Source organism: Syngnathus leptorhynchus, chromosome 19 (assembly GCF_054491065.1).
Source record: "Syngnathus leptorhynchus isolate UIUO chromosome 19, UIUO_Slep, whole genome shotgun sequence".
In the NCBI taxonomy this organism is placed as follows: Eukaryota; Metazoa; Chordata; class Actinopteri; order Syngnathiformes; family Syngnathidae; genus Syngnathus; species Syngnathus leptorhynchus.
Window position 1 is genome coordinate 467,110 of NC_141213.1, and position 15,720 is coordinate 482,829.

A 15,720-nucleotide genomic window follows, 5' to 3' on the forward strand; every position below is an offset into this window, starting at 1 on the left:
TTGATTGCCACGAAATAGACACCGACACAATGTTTGCACGATTGAGAGGTGACAAAAAAGACACAGAAGACGTTTTGAAATGAGGAAACATTCTTCTTAAAGCGTCAACCAACACCTGATTGAAAATATGTCACAAGACATATGGAAGGAAGTCTTGCAACCCTCCCAATTAGCAAGAAAACAAAGGTATAAAAACACAACAAACAACAAATGATAAATTACATTCTTCATTTCATTTTCTGATTTCATGTTTATGTGCTGTGGCATATAAATAATGGATTTAAATTAAATAGCCCGGTGCTGAGCCAACACCACAACTGAAAGCTCAAGCAAAGAAATGAAGTACAGTGCATCAAATGTATCAGTCGCCGGCCGGCCGTCTGATGGAAGGACACGACCGAAGTAGCGGAAAGTTGTTCAACACCACTTCAAACGTCTCCGTGACAACCTGTAAACAAAACCAAACAGCCCCCAAGAGCTGTCGTATACTTTCCTTGGACTGGACAATGGCTGGGAGCATTAAAAAAAAAAAAAAAAAAGTCTCTTGGGTGGGCAAGAGTTGCAGCAATCTAAAATCTAGCCAGAGCTGGAAAAGAAAAAAAAAAGTGGCTGGCCCCATCAATGGTTCATATTTTATGTGCCAAAGGGACGAGGCGTCGACGTCTCGACGGCATGGGTTCCGTCCGACTCCTCTCATGGGTTCTTGTGGGTTTCCACACAAAGGACCACGTAGTCGTTGGAGCAGCTGCGCGTCTGCTGGCCTAGCAGCAGGCCGGAGGTCAGGCCGGACGACTGGCCCGCCACCGACACGTGGTCGGCGCGCCACATCTCGCAGTGCTTGTCCACTGCGTGCAGACCTCGCTGGCTAGAGCCATGCCAGATGCTCTTCTCGGGCCTGACGCCGCGTTAGAAAAGAAGACACATTTCATTTGATACCACTTTTGAGCTATTCTTTTCTTTGTATTGTTCACGGCAACAAAAAGAAGGTTCACTGACCAGAAAGGATCAGCTAACACGTCGCGTCCGTCAAAAGAATAAATGGGTATCCTGGTATCAAAGGCTCCTCCTTCGCCATTGAAGATGGACTTCCAGTTCCTGAAGAGCATGTCTCCCTGTGAGGAGGCAGAAAGACCCACCGCTGATCATTCCGGTGGGCTGACTCGCTTTCGCTCCCGTTATTTTCAGTCAAGTCTTCCGGACCGTTACCCGTTTTGTGCCAATGAATAGGGGGTGACTCACCCTGAGGTTGGTGATGGGCAGAGTGTCCCTGAAGCCGGGGGAGACCACGTGGACCAGGTCCTGCTTGCTGGAGGAGACGAAGGCACGGTAGTTGGGGGGCAGGCCCATGGCCTTGGCTTGCTCGTAACACAACTTGTCGGCCGTGTCCAGGCCCGACATGTCGCCCGTGTGCGGCTGGTTCAGAGCCACCAGGTTGAGCTGAACAAAGAAGGCGGCGGGCGGGTTCATGGCGATAGATGGACTCGGAAAACACAAGACATAGCAATGCCCGCCCGTCACTCACCCTGTTGTCAATGGAGCGCACTCGCTCGATTGTGCCACCGGATATTTGCTGGGCGGCGCGAGGCTAATCGGACACCAAAACATGTGAACACGCCAGCCTTGAAAATGTACCTTAGTCATCAACTCATCTTGCTATACGCACGCACCTCGTCTTGTGGGAGGATGCTACTGGATTGGTGCAGCAGGCTGCCAAGCTGAAATACAGGGGAAAAAAAATACTTTTTCCTCCTCTCTTCTGCACCGAGAGATCTTTTGCCAGTTTTTTGCTCATTGAAATGCACGCACCTGTATCTCCTTCCAGCCCTCAGGCACCTTGAGGAAGAGGCGCCCTGCAGATACGACGTAGGCCAGCATGCCCTCTGCTTCCCTGGCCGTCTTCTGCATCATGGACTCAACCGAGGAAAACGTTGTCACCTGTAAAATTCGCAGCTGCGTGAAGACAATCCGATCCGGCCGGGATTCGCGTCGGTCCGACGTACCGCGGCAGAACCTCCGAAGGGCCCACGTGCGCCGGGGGCTCCGGCGAGTCCGGGGGGCCCGGGTGGTCCTGGTGGTCCAGGGATACGCACATCTGAGGAACACATAAAAAGTCATTCAGACTTGCTTACAAATGAAGAACACGATCCACACACCTTTTTTGCCAAAGCCTAGCGACCAGCTTCCAGTCTGCCCCGGTGGTCCAGGAGGCCCCGCTGGACCGGGTCTACCATAGCCCGGGGTACCCGGAGTTCCCGGCTCTCCGCGGGGGCCTTGTGGTCCGAGCACAGACTCACCTTTGGGTCCCTGGAGGGGTGGAAAATAGACGTTACAGCCCGAGTCACCCCATTTGAAGATTGCGCGGCCACAGCAACAGCTCTCACCACTGGCCCTCGTTTCCCTGGAGCACCCGGTTTCCCGGGCAACCCCGCCTCGCCCTTCTCTCCTTTTTCTCCATCGAGGCCCGGCTCGCCTTTCACTCCCTAACACACGTACAAAAGTCTCGTTGCCTTTGAGCATTGAACAGAAAAGCTCATGATTATGTCTTTGGAACTTACCAAGCGTCCTTTGAATGTGTCTGAAGTGTGAAGGAAAAAATGTTAGAAATAATAAATGCATGTACTATTCTTTGGACACTTTGCACAAGAGCTTAAATGAAAGTGATAACACTCACTAGGTGGCGCCGGAATGCCGGGAAGGCCTCGTTCTCCCTTTTGTCCTTTCCCATGGTCACCTTGGCGGCATAAACAAGAATGTTTTGAAAAATCCCGTCATTGGCGACAAGCCTTTGGAAACATGCCATCAGTGATGGCCCATTTACCCATGGCAGCGCTCTCGTCGGGATTGATCTGGGGGATTATACACAGCTGTCAGTAATTCCAAACTCATGATAAAGCTAATTGCTTGGCAGAAGTGAGACATTCTGCTCTCAAGTAAGAATGTGACTTGCCTGTGTTTTGCAGAAGGGTCTGACGGGGACGGGAAACACACTCTGGAAAGGCAGCAGAGAGGAACACTCACGATTGGTTTGGCAAAAATCATTTGGTTGCTTTTCACTTTATGGAAAATATTCCCAGATAAAAAACATTTCGGGACTTAATAAGTGTTTTTGTATTGATTTCTTACTCCGTTGTAGCATCGGAACATTCCGGGGCGGCCCGGTCGTCCGGGAGGGCCCGGGAGTCCCTGCGGATGAGGTCCCAGTCAAGAAAAACAAACTCAACACTCGCTTCACAAGTTGTGAGGCAGCCACTCACGGGTTTGGAGACAGATTCTCCTTTCTCTCCTTTGGCTCCCGTCATCCCAACACGGCCCTAGGCACAAATACGCCGCTCATCTTCAGTGTTAGAGCATTTGCAGTCATCTTGTTACTGAACATCCCGTTAAAAAACTCTTCCCGTCCCTATAGATGTGACCCCATGCTGTACAACATTAGCAACAAGCGCTCGTAAACATCAACTCGTGTTTGTAAATGCCGACCAATTCTTGGTCTTAATCCCATCAAATCGACGCCTATATAACCTCATGAGCAAATGGAATGTTGGTGTCAAAGTGAGCCTGTCCTGATATCAGATAATGAATACATAAAGCAAGTTGCATTTGTTGGGATCATTTCACGACAAGTGATTTCAAGTGCTTACGGGTCTTCCGGGGAAACCAAAGTCCCCTTTTGGTCCCGGCATTCCCATCTGTCCCTGTTTGGGAATAAAAGATGGTCAGCTCCCGCAGCCCTTGAAGGCATCCTTCTCACTCATCTATTTGTGTTCCAAGACTCACGAGTGCTCCGGGAGGTCCGCTCGCACCGACATCACCCTGCAAATATATTTGAGGCCTTTATGAGTATAATTTTACTCACGGCTGTGTCATGAAAGTTTCCGAAGTGCGTACCTTGTGTCCTTTGTCTCCCTTTAGAGCAGACAGGTCGTAGGTGGAGCCATTCTCAGATATGATCATCACCGGCTCGCCTTTCTCCCCCTGCGCATACGAGAAAATGCCGGCCATGAACACTCGAATGCTAACATGCTTTTTTTTTTCCGATCAATCTCAGAAGCATTTTTCACTCAATCCTTTTCTATTCCAAGGCTTCAATGGCTGAGCTCACAAAAGGAGCAGGCAAGCTGTTTCTGATGCTGTGTCTTCACCGTGTGGATATAGGATGAATTGCAATTGGACTAGCCAGGCCACACCCAAAAGAATCAATTGTACATGAAAAAGTTGCAACCTGAAAGGGAACCAAGTCAAGAAAAAAGTATATCGATGTAAAAGTATCACTGGGTCTTGTCAAAATTGGATTTTTTATGCAAATAAAAAAACAAAACAAAAAAAACACCCTGTTGTCATTGTGTTATTTTGTTCAGTATTTTGCAGAACACCTTGAAACTCCAAAAGTCCTTTTCTAGACGTGGTTTGGTTTCAATCGTGGCCCAAACGGTGTGTGCGTGCACACTTACCTTGAGTCCTGGAGGTCCGTCAACACCTTGTGCACCGGCGTCTCCCTTGGGGCCTTGTTGTCCCTTTGGATAGTGAGGAGAGACCGTCACTACATGTTCCTTCACTTCCAGTTTTTGTCACACTCACAACCAATCCGTGAGCCTCGAAAATCCCAGAGAGATTGAAGACGTTGTCCGTGTCGTTGAGTAGGACCTGAGGAAGAGGAGGAGAGGAGGCATGAAGAACAAACAAAGTTTCCAGACTTAAGTGATACGCCGTGGTCGCGACTTACTTCGCTGAGGCTGAAGATGGGTCCTGGAGGTCCTGGAGGGCCGGGGAGTGTGAGCCCATCGCGTCCTGGCTCACCCTGAGGACCGGCGTGAAGATGTGAGCGAGTGGGCCAGTAAGTCAAAACAATAGCAAGTCAGCTGGGGGTTTTTACCTTTGGTCCCAGAGTCCCAGCGTCTCCCTTAGGACCCTGAATGCAACACAAACATAATGAATTGCCTGCCCGTTACTGGCAGTCTCTGTGTAGCAGCCTGCTAATGACGACTTCCCCGTCAGAGTGCCACATATGATGCCCGAAGAGTCACGTGGCAACGGACATCCTTTTTCTGAGTCACGCAACGTTTTATTGTTGTCGTGGCGCATTCACTGACCTCAGAACCTTTGGCTCCCTCCGGTCCTGCTGACCCGGGTGGACCTACAGCACCAGGCTCCCCCTGCACGAGTCAGACACGTAGCATGTATGATGCCGGACTGACTGGCAGACAGTCCACATCTGGACACAGACCTTAAGACCTGGCTTTCCGGCAGGACCACGGGGGCCTTCTTCACCCTATGAGGCAAAGGAAATGACGATGAGCGCAAGTAATGGCTGGCCAGACTTCACTCCAAATGGAAGGTATTAAGAATGGAGCCAGGGAGTGCTCGTTACCTTAGGTCCTCGAAGTCCAGGAGTCCCCGGAAGACCCTGTTGAAAACGCAGCCAAATAAATATTCATCCCATTTTGACAAAAGCCCACGTGGAGTCCTACCCGAAACAGTTCCGAAGCAGGACCGCTGAGCGACGGTGAACCTTGCAAATCCTGAAAGTATCCCAGTGTGTTGTCACTATTGCACCCCGCAGTGCTGCGTGCATTCCACGTACCTCAATGCTAAATGGGAAGCCTTTGGCAGCGGGGCCGGGCGGTCCGGGAGGACCCGCTAGACCCTGGGGCCCGACCCTGCCCTCCGGACCCTCGGGCCCCTGAAGTCCGGGCGAGCCCCGAGGGCCCTGCTCTCCCTGGAAGAAGACAACAGTTAGCACAAGATTCTTTGGTGTATCGACATGTACAAGAAATCAAGAAGTGTGAATTGTACCTTTGGTCCCGGTTGGCCGTTCACTCCAGGTTCTCCCTGTTTGAATTCAATCAAGCAAGTTGGATTGCAATGTTCAACATTTGAGTAACAACAACACACAAAATGAAATCAAAACAATTATTTCTTCACCATGTCTCCCTTGTCTCCAGCAGGTCCTTGTTCTCCTTTGTGTCCATCAACTCCCTGAAAGAGATATTTGGTTGACGCTTTTAGATTTATTGTTGGAATTATTATTCGTTTTTTTAGTCTATGATGAAAGCCGGTCAGTGGCCGTTAGGGACAAATGAAGCAGTGCCACATCACATTCAGCGGGAGGTGGGGGGGGGGGCTATGATAAGGTTTTGAATTCTACATTTGACTTGCATTAGGTTGCAGTTTCAATAGTTGCATCTCCCTCTCCTTTATCCCGTATGTGAAACAGGTAACCATGGAAACCGATTTTTCCAAGACCATTTAAGGGGACCTGCTGTTGTAAACGATTGTGCTTACAGGAAGTCCAGCTTGGCCCATTTCTCCGTCTTTCCCAGGAAGCCCAGGTGGTCCAGGTATGACTTCTTCAGATGGGGCCCCGGGGGGGCCTCTGGGACCCGGAGGGCCGGGGGGTCCCTGACAGAGGAAATGATAAACGCTTCACTCATCAACAAAGCGATAACATCATCGCTTGCGCCGGCCGGCCGGCCTCGTTCTCACTCGAATGATCTCCATATCAGCGTCAAATTCGTTGAAGTCCGAAGCCGAGCCCTCCTGACAATGGCGCAATGGCGTCAAAATGATTCGACAACTCAATGTTAACATTACAAACAACAATTTATTACCAGCAACTTGGAGGAGAAGCGGCCCGGAGGTCCAGGAGGTCCCGGAAGGCCCGGCTGTCCAACTCCAGTATCACCCTGAAGTTGATTACAACATGATATTGATTCATATTTCTTTTCAATTTGCACTTTGTGAAAGATTCTCATTATTGTACCTTTTCTCCTTTGGATCCAGGCTCTCCTTGAAGGCCCGGGAATCCTGGAAGGCCATTGGCTCCCTAAAAAAAGCAATCATAAAACATAAACACACAAATCATGGAACCCTTTTAACATGTCAGATGGTGTTCCACAGGGCTCAGTTTTGGGGCCACTGCTGTTTTCCTGTTAGGTGAGCTCTCTATCCATTTTGTCTTGAGCACAATTTGTATTCTTTGTTTTTTCACTCTGCGTTAGACTCTGCCTTGTTCTAGGGTTTGATGTGATGTAGTCTATGACGTGATTGCCTTACTGGAGTGCCATTTTCTCCTTTTGCTCCCTGTGAGACAAAAACGCATTTTATTTTCATTTCCTTTCAGTTGACGCTTTAGGCGTGAGCGAAACATACATGCAGCCCATCTCTGCCAGCAGCTCCAGGAGGGCCCTGAGGTCCCGGCGGACCGCGGGGTCCGGGCTCGCCTGCAAGTTCCGAGTCTTGTCCCGGTGGGCCGGCGGGTCCCGGGGGGCCTTGCGGGCCCGGCTCACCTTGCTCACCTTTCAGTCCCGCAGACACCTGGACAGAACCGATGCATGCGTAGCTAACGCAACCATTCTTGTACATTTATAGTTGACGTTTCCGTGATAGGAGCAAGTGAAAGATGGGGCAGTGAGCCTCATGCTGCTTGATCAAGTCTAAAAGCATTCGTGTGGACTTACGGGGTTGGACTTGGAGGCTGCTGTTGCTGAAAGGCCCAGTTGCACTGTCGCTAAGAGCAAACGTCCAAATATGAAAAGATTGTCCACCCAAATGCCATTTTTCTTTCTTTACCCGCAGGGGCAGTGGTCTGTATTTCTTGCCCGGAAGCCTCTTCCCCGTCGTCTCCAATTTCATCATCGTCGTCGACGTCGTAGCTGGTAGGCAACTCGGTGGGTGGGGCTTGGACCGGGCCACTGTACCTGGGCTGCACCACGTCCTAATAAAGTGACATCGCAGAAAACCTTTATGAATGCTGCACAATAGCAATGCAATGCTTGTTCTAAAACACCAAAGGCTGGACTTTTACTGTCCACCCTGAATATTCCTAATCCGACAAATTCCAGAAGCTAAAACAATTTTAATTGTTGCCATTTTATAAAAGGACAATGAAGATATATAGTGTGAAATACAGGAAAATAATGAAGATAGGTTTCCTTTATAAAGGTGTGTGTGTGTGTGTATTGCATTTACCTTTGTGTACTGCTTCTCTTCAAAAACCTTCTTGACTTCTTTTCTCTCCATGTCCTCGTAAGTGTCGTCACCGCTTCCAGACACCTGACCATTGAAAATATAGAATAAAAACCATATTTTATTCATCCATCCATTTTCTGTACCGCTTTGAAAATGTGCTGAATATGATGCTAACCAGTTTTTCAAATCATGTTCTTTACTTTTTGTTAAATTTATTTGATACAAAAAAGAAAAATAATCAGGAAGTATTTTGAGCCCCCATTTTTTGGGTCATTCTCATGATTAAAGTCCATTATGTTGCGAGCAGATTTGGGTTAGGCTATGGCTGAATAGCCCTGCAATGTACATTTTGGCCAACAGAGGACGATCGCGCGCTTGTTTACATATGCTGAGCGCTCGCTTTTCTTACGTCAGGGTCGTCCTCCTCGCAGTGGTCGTCGCGGGCCGTGGGATCGGACTTGAGCAGCAGCTGCTGGATTAAACCCTGGAGGCAAAGGAAGGAAGGAAGGAAGGAAGAAAGAAAGGTGATGTGTCGTGGAGCACTCCATCAGTCATTAGCACAGTCGGCCTTTATTTATTTATTTATTTATTTATTTATTTATGTATTTATTTATTTATTTATGTATGTCTGCCTTCATACTGTGACGCAACATTGTTTGGGTCATTTATCAGACTTGTTAGTCACCAGCGCAAACAGCTGGAACCCAACAAAGGGGAGCCAGGGGGGGGCAGAAGGGGGGTGTGGAAGATAAGATGAAGACTAGGCGAGAAAACATTTGCACTGTTTCTGGGCGACGTCAGCCTGCAAGTCTTCTCGACGAACGGCCTTTCAATGGCGCACGCACACAAATGTGTGTTTGTGCACGCTGCCTCGCTGTGTCTGTACTATTCCTGTACTGCGTGTAATCTTGTGCCAGATACCCCAAAGAGCACCAAATGTAACATCTGCCAAGAAAAAGGCCCACTGACAACGTCCAACATTTGCGAACATCTGCGAAAATCTGAGAACATCTGAGAACATCTGAGGTCCTGACAGAAGCCACAAGGTGGACCAACCTACTTGACCACACGAGCGTAATGATGGTTGGCCTTTTTTTCTTAAGTTTACATTTCCTGGAAGAGATTAAGAGCACGTTCTGTAATTCTAAGTCAGGTCACGAATGCTCGTTTAGGGGCTGGAGCTTTTCGTGCGGCCATCACCGAAGCGGGCTAGGGTTCCATGTCGCAGAGGAACTCACCACAAAGTGGGGCAGGCCCGAGGCCCCCGCGCTGCCCACAAAGACCCCCGAGCTGGCCTCAAAGGTCAGGGGCTGAGGGCTCCTATGGAAGGCCACGTGACGGTACTCCTCGCAGTCCATGTAGAGACTCACCTGAGGCAACAAAGATGAGAGCAAAGAGGAAAAATAGACAATTTAGGATGATCTCCATTCAAGCTTTGCCATTTGACCAGCGGCGCCCGGCCAATTACTGATAAGCGGGCAAAGTCGGCAATGATGTTCAGGCTACATTCGGACTGTCGCCGTGCCGCTTGTAGGAATCACAGTGGACTTTTGAGCACACCTACCTCAGGCCCCTGGACCGTCAAAGTGAACCTGGCCCACCTTCCCGTCAGGTCGGCCATTTTGAAGGAGGCGGCTTCCTGGGTCTGGCCTCCGGTAGTGGGGTCGGCGTAGTAGAAGAGCACCCTCTGGGAACCATCCTCTATCTCAGAGAGTGCCACGGCCAATTGGACCACCTGTGAGATGGGGGAAGTAGTTGGGGGCTCAATTGAACCAGTGCGCCGTAGAAAGGAGGACGCACGCTAACCTTTTGGGACGCATCTGTGATGGCGAAGAGGACGCCGCCCTGCCGTGTGGTGGGCTTGGCGATGACGGTGATGGCAAAGTCGTAGTAGAAGGGGTCCGGCAAGACAGACTTGGTGACGCGGGCGACGTTGGCGTCGGGTCCGAAGCTGTAAGCGGGGTAGCCCTGGAAGCCCGTCACGAAGGAGACCGACTCCGGGAGAGGGAAGCCGATGAACTCAGTCAGATCCAGATTGTCCTGAGAGCCTCCGTCTGAGGATGAGACACAACACTGCTCAGACACTCACAACACGAGGCGAGGCCTTTCCACGGCCGAGTCGTGCTAATGCTAACGACAAAGCGATGTGCTAACGTCAGCTTTCTTGACATGTTTGAGAAACAAAGGGTTGGATCTGGGCTGTGTAACTAATGAAAGGTTCACAGAGCATCCATCGTGTTCTATTACGTCTTGTGCTTTCAGGTGGATATTTTTGTCAAAATGTATTTGTGGAAAAGCCGCTGCATCCTTCTGTGCACCTTGAATAGGGTAATAAACAAAGAGTGGTACAGGCCAGCTGGCTTTCCTGAGCAAGACCACAGCAGCCACCCTCTAATGTAGCGCCCCCCAGTGTCAGCTTGTCATTGCACATCTGGAAAGCATTAAGGCTGAGCTATACAGCACAAAGGTGGCTCCTGTAAATCCGACTCACCGTGGTTCAGTGGCGCACTTTTGCCACGTTCTCATTGGACCGCAAGCCTCACATCACCAAAAGGCGCCATGTGTGGGTTTTTTTTTTTTTTTATGATTGCCTTTTGATTTAACCATATTGGGCTTTGAGTTTTTCCTTGCCTAGATCAGAGGATGTCGGCAATATTTGTCAAGGTCTTTTTATTTGACCAAAGGCAAAACAAATACATTTGACATTTGGAGGCGGAAAGCAGAAAGGCTGACTCAGCTGGCCGTCTGACGCACTTCCTCTTCCACTTGACTGCTGACTAATTGCGAGCCTGAGCGGGGCTTCCAAATCCAAGCCCGACTCTTACCTGATGACACAGCATGCTGCTGAAAATGGCTGCTCCTATCAACATGTGTCAGAATCGCTTCCAATCCATTTTCCTGCCCTTCTAATAAAAGTTGAATCCATGTCACCCATGACTGCGCCCTCCCCGCAGGGCCAGATGATGAGCGAGGGGATGCAGCCGCTTCCTGGCGAGGTTCTCGGGACAACATTCCCGCAGCTCGCTCCGTGACGTGATCGCTTAATGTCTTGACTAAACAGCTGGACGCACACAAAGGCAATGTCCAATGTTCCCATCCAACTTGTCAAGGAACTGCTCCAGAGTGCCATGGCCAGGTCAGCCATCGACAAAGTTATAATTGTGGTTCGGGTCTTATAGATAAAAAAAAAAAAAACCTCTTTCCAGCATTTGAAAGCACTGGCAACGCTGAAGACATGCATACTTGTCATGTGCTCATTCAGGCCGATGCTTGATGGCATTGCATGCTGTGAGATCACTTCAACATTCGCTTGTTATTAACAAAACAAATTTAAGCGGATTCATTAGAGGGGGGGGGGCAGATCACACACACACACACACACACACACACACGCAGGCAAGCAGAGTGCTCAGATGATCCCGGGGCAACTTGCAACGGACACAACAAAACGTCGCTGCCAACTGTGACGCGTTGCTCATGTTTTGAGTAAACCAAGCTGAGTTTAAGATGACTTCATTTAGCATTGGGAACCAATAATGAGAAGAAAATGGAGCCCGATGACCTCGTTGGCTAATCTTCAACACCAAATGTTTGGGGGGAAATTCCACGTGAGGCCATTGCTGGCCATTTGTATCAAAAACATTTGCAACGGGAGATGGAAGAGTTGCCTTTCCTTTGCTTTTGCTATGTGGCGTTCATGATCACGGGCCGCCAAACGAGCATGGATGGATCCCAAATGAAAATCAAGATTGAGCTCAAAGTGAAAATATGGTTGGTGGCAGCTAAACAAAGCCATAAATGTGTGGCCCTGTGGATCATTCTTGGGAGCTGAGCACAATAAAGGCCTTCTGGGAGACAGGTAAAGAAGCAGAGAAGGGGCTGGCGCGGCACATTCTTGCCGTTCGTCCAAAATTCATTTTAAGCACTACACTTTTATTGGCGCTCTATCCCCAGATGGCAGCCTTGGAGAAACAAATGCAAATACTTGAGCCAAGTAAGACACCAAAACCAATCCGAACCAGACTAAGACGCGACTTGGAGCACTCACAAAGACAACATTGAACTGGTGCAAATGTGCCGAGGTGTGACTACAACTTAACAGCAAGCTTTTATCTGGGTCAGCATAAAACAACCCCTGCAGGCAGACACTACGGCTTTCCCTCGAAGCCACTCAGTGACGGATGTCAAAGCCGTGTTTGTGCTCATCCCATTTGAGATACTTGTGGAAGTGTATCAAACTCTTCCTACTAGGGGGTTATGGAAAGGGAGAAGAGGGGAAGGCGGGGGAGAAGGGGGGGGGGGGGCGCTCCTGAATGATACCATCTGCTCTGGCTCACTCTGTCAAGTCGACTCCCAGAGAGTCCTGATCAGCCTGAAAACCTTGGAAGACATTCTGAGGCGGGCCCACACAGCAATTACGAGAAGTCGAATGAATACAAAGCGCAATGTGGACTCATGTCCAATTCCTTGGGTCTGGATGAATCTTGATTCGACTAACTTGTGCTTCCAAATGTGTACCAACAGTTCTCTGTGTCCATAGCAAGGTCTATAAAACAGAATCTAACCCTTCGCAAGCATCATCACCAAAAGCAGGCAACAAATTCTTGCTCCCTAATCAATCAATCAATGAAAGGGCGGACACAAAATCCAACTGCAAGCTTCACCAAGTTTCACTTCCAAAGGCATCACTCTTAACATCTTACAAAGAGTGGCAGATGAGCTTATTGCTGCAAATACTGTGAAAGAAAGTGTTGGCGCTAGCGTCAGCACTCATTGCGACAGTTTGCCTTTGCTCAGGCTGCATGCGAAAGCTCTCCAGATTTGGAAGTGGCAGCCTCCTTCGCTCCTGGCTTTCCTAAATTGTGTCTGTCAACCACAAGCGAGAACCCGCTGGCGTTTTAGGCTGCGTTTGGCTGCTTATCTTCTGCTTTCCCTTTCAATGAGCCGTCTTCCAACGATTTGCGAGACGAACGCTTCCGGGTCGTCCCCTGCAAACGTTTTGATGCTGGGACACCAAAAGCGCCTGGCAGTGGAAAACACGTCTTGCCTTGTTTGACTTTCAAAGAGGTTTCATGTTTTATGACTCGTCTGCTGCTTTTAATGAGTGTCGGGCCTTGTGCAAATCTATTTTGTCAACTTGTCATGTGAAATAATGCAAGAGGCAAACATCTCAAGCACTTTGTCTCCGGTCCTTATCTCGCACTCTTACCATTTTATTTCCAAAATATTTGGGAATAGAAGAACTCGGCTTATCAACTTTGGCTGGCGGAGTGTAAACTTTGGTTAATTGAAGCAACCTTGTAAGACGGGAAGTGAATTGTTCACGTTTACCAGCCGACAATGGGAGCAAACCTCGGACCAGCTGAGTAAACAAAACAACGAGACAACATAACGCTTGGAGCGGCAGTCTGTGAAATGACCTCAAAAATCAGATTTGAAATGTGACAAACGTTGACTCATTCCAGCAGTGCTATCATGATCTTGTAGAGGATGCTGAAGTCATCCCTCTCTGACATCAGAACAGTACCTGCTTGTTTTTGGCTTGTCTCTATTTTCCACTCTGAGCCACTCTTTCTTTCCATGCGAGCTCTAGACAACCGGGACGCCAGGCGCTCGCTCCCCCCGTCAACAAACATTGCGTTGGGTGGGGACGTTCCGCTAAAAGCTAACAGCATCACAGAGATGTTTCCCAAACCTTTAGCCATCTGTATCCTAAAGCTTGACCGGCGAGAGTCATTCAAGCAGACATCTGCATGCTGTCTCTCAAACTTTGCCACTTAGTGCTGTAAAAGCTGGACTTGCTCAAATAGATGCAATTCAGTCATCCTTTAGAGACATTTGAGCTAACATGCTAAAAGCTAGCAACAGCGGAGTCAACTTGAAACGTTTCCTTTTCAAAACACACTTTGAAGTCGATGTACATGCGCAAAACAAAATGTGGAGGCAAACTTCTGAATGAGCTCACAAGGAGGCACCTTTGACAGTTGGGTGGCAAGTGAAACGTGACGTTTGAACAACTCTTCCCTTTTTTATTGACCTCAGCTCTTTATTGAGCCTCTGAAGACCACCAGCAGCACCCCCGCTCAAACTTACTGCACATGGCTGACCTCTCCCATTATCAAGAGCCCTGTATTTTTCCGGCCATTTTTTTATCCTATGATCTCATTAATTTGTGTGGAGCTGATCATGGCCGCCATCAAAGTGCAGCGGAATCCAAGCCGGTGTTTAGACAAGATCCTGACAGGACGCACCTTTTGGAAAGAATGACTACGCTGAGCTACTACGGATGAGAGAGAGGCCACGCGGCGGAACGCTCACTCCAAAGTTGACATTTTTTGGATTGGGCAACAACACCAGCATACAGCCATATTGTAATTAGATGCGCTCAACAAATTGTATCCAGGTTGGCCACATTCAATGAGTAGCTGGCTGGCTGGATTAGTAACCCTGGTTTTAGTTACAAAGTATAAAGTGTCAACTTGAATTTCCATCCTCCTAAAATGAGTTTTTACGAGAGAGTCAATTTGCCCAGCCAGGTGACGCCAAACAATCCTGCTCTGTCTTGAGGGGGTGGGTCAGCTCTTTTTAAGGAAGCTCCCCAATTCCTGCGCTGGACGTAGCCGACGAGCACAATGCAGCTTTTGTCACACGCTGATAGCGGCCCCAGATAAACGCGCCGCCGCTCCAATGGCCGGAGTCAAAATATTAGCAACATCACAACGCAGCAAATCTCTCAAATACGCGAGTCTATTCCCAATTCCAGATCTCACATTGGTGTACCTAATCAAGAGTCTGAGGTACGATGTAACCGTGGCGACAAAACTCTTGATAAAGTTCACCGGGACTTAAGAGGGCCTCCGTCTTCCCATCAACTAATTGCAGCTTGTGGCCGTGTTTAGTCCCACGGGAGGTCGAGCAATCAGTGCACATTCAAAACTGATCTTATCAAACACAAACATTAAGAAGTTGCTCCGTATGAGCGTCTCACACAAACTTAACATCTCAACAGAGTCAACACATGAAGACAAGGTGGTCTTGGAGTTGCCATGCAGCTACACGCTGGGGGTTGTGTTGAGGAAAAATGCTGACTCAGCAAACTAGAATGGGTTGACAACAGCTGATCTGGCCAACGTTGTGTTTACATTTGTTTGGAGCAGCCCGGAACTATATAGGCAGGCCTTCTACAAATGCAAAATGACCCAAATGAATCTCGTGCTCCATCTCTGATTTGTGACCAAATGTCAACTTTTGGCGATGCTTCCGAAAAGCCACTTTAGGTTTGCTCAACTTTTCCCAGCTCCAACCTGCAGTCTGCCGCAATGCCATCATCGTCATGGTAACGGGAGGGAGAAGACACTCACCGTCCAGCTGCTGAGCTGCCGAGAACCTCAGCACCAGAAATAATCCAATATACCAGGGAAGAATCCTGCAAGTCAACCAATACACAAAGTCACATTCAAAGTTCACTTCATTTGATTTTGACGGATTCAATTGGATTTTGGCTTGCCGTACCGTGGGTCCATCTTGACAGCTTTTGATCAACACTCAAGCCTGCTCTGGAGAGAGAGAGAGAGAGATGCAGTCCACTCTGACTCCTGCGGGTTCTTTCCGAGCTTAAAAGCCCGGCTTCTCCTCCTCCCCCGCCTCCTCCTGCCTCAAACAAAGCAGCTTCAGTGGACTGGCTCCTCCAAAAATGGGCGGGAAGGGGAGTTTGAAACCCGATTCCAGACCACCGGCCTCTAATCCCGTCCCTCG

General features: G+C 49.0%; 1 protein-coding gene across 2 annotated transcripts; it reads right to left on the bottom strand.

The window, feature by feature from the left end:
- Window positions 1–72: 72 nt before the first annotated feature.
- Window positions 73–15,596, bottom strand: LOC147041432 (uncharacterized). Of its 2 annotated transcripts, XM_085939382.1 has the most exons (44): window positions 15,478–15,596; window positions 15,327–15,391; window positions 9,772–10,019; window positions 9,530–9,700; window positions 9,204–9,335; window positions 8,375–8,449; window positions 7,966–8,049; window positions 7,567–7,711; window positions 7,455–7,504; window positions 7,147–7,311; window positions 7,051–7,077; window positions 6,758–6,820; window positions 6,606–6,680; window positions 6,481–6,534; window positions 6,280–6,396; window positions 5,920–5,973; window positions 5,791–5,826; window positions 5,579–5,713; window positions 5,466–5,516; window positions 5,366–5,401; window positions 5,222–5,266; window positions 5,088–5,150; window positions 4,871–4,906; window positions 4,721–4,795; window positions 4,576–4,641; window positions 4,449–4,511; window positions 3,886–3,972; window positions 3,775–3,810; window positions 3,639–3,692; window positions 3,255–3,311; window positions 3,124–3,183; window positions 2,948–2,989; window positions 2,819–2,846; window positions 2,672–2,731; window positions 2,556–2,575; window positions 2,382–2,480; window positions 2,154–2,304; window positions 2,001–2,092; window positions 1,807–1,935; window positions 1,668–1,715; window positions 1,523–1,585; window positions 1,240–1,437; window positions 997–1,112; window positions 73–895 (listed from the first exon to the last, which is right to left on the bottom strand). In XM_085939382.1, the coding sequence occupies exons 1-44, from the start codon at window positions 15,486–15,488 to the stop codon at window positions 694–696; spliced, it is 3,684 nt and encodes a 1,227-aa protein (XP_085795508.1). In that variant the 5' UTR covers window positions 15,489–15,596; the 3' UTR covers window positions 73–693. The 2 variants fall into 2 exon arrangements, with proteins under 2 accessions (XP_085795508.1, XP_085795509.1); XM_085939383.1 differs by lacking the exon at window positions 6,481–6,534.
- Window positions 15,597–15,720: the final 124 nt, after the last annotated feature.

Excerpts from the sequence above, each read along its gene's own strand:
- LOC147041432 (XM_085939382.1), bottom strand. Across the intron at positions 5,517-5,578 it reads GCTTCCCATTTAGCATTGAG|GATTTGCAAGGTTCACCGTC; the intron begins GTACGTGGAATG and ends GGATACTTTCAG. Across the intron at positions 1,586-1,667 it reads GCATCCTCCCACAAGACGAG|CCTCGCGCCGCCCAGCAAAT; the intron begins GTGCGTGCGTAT and ends GTGTCCGATTAG.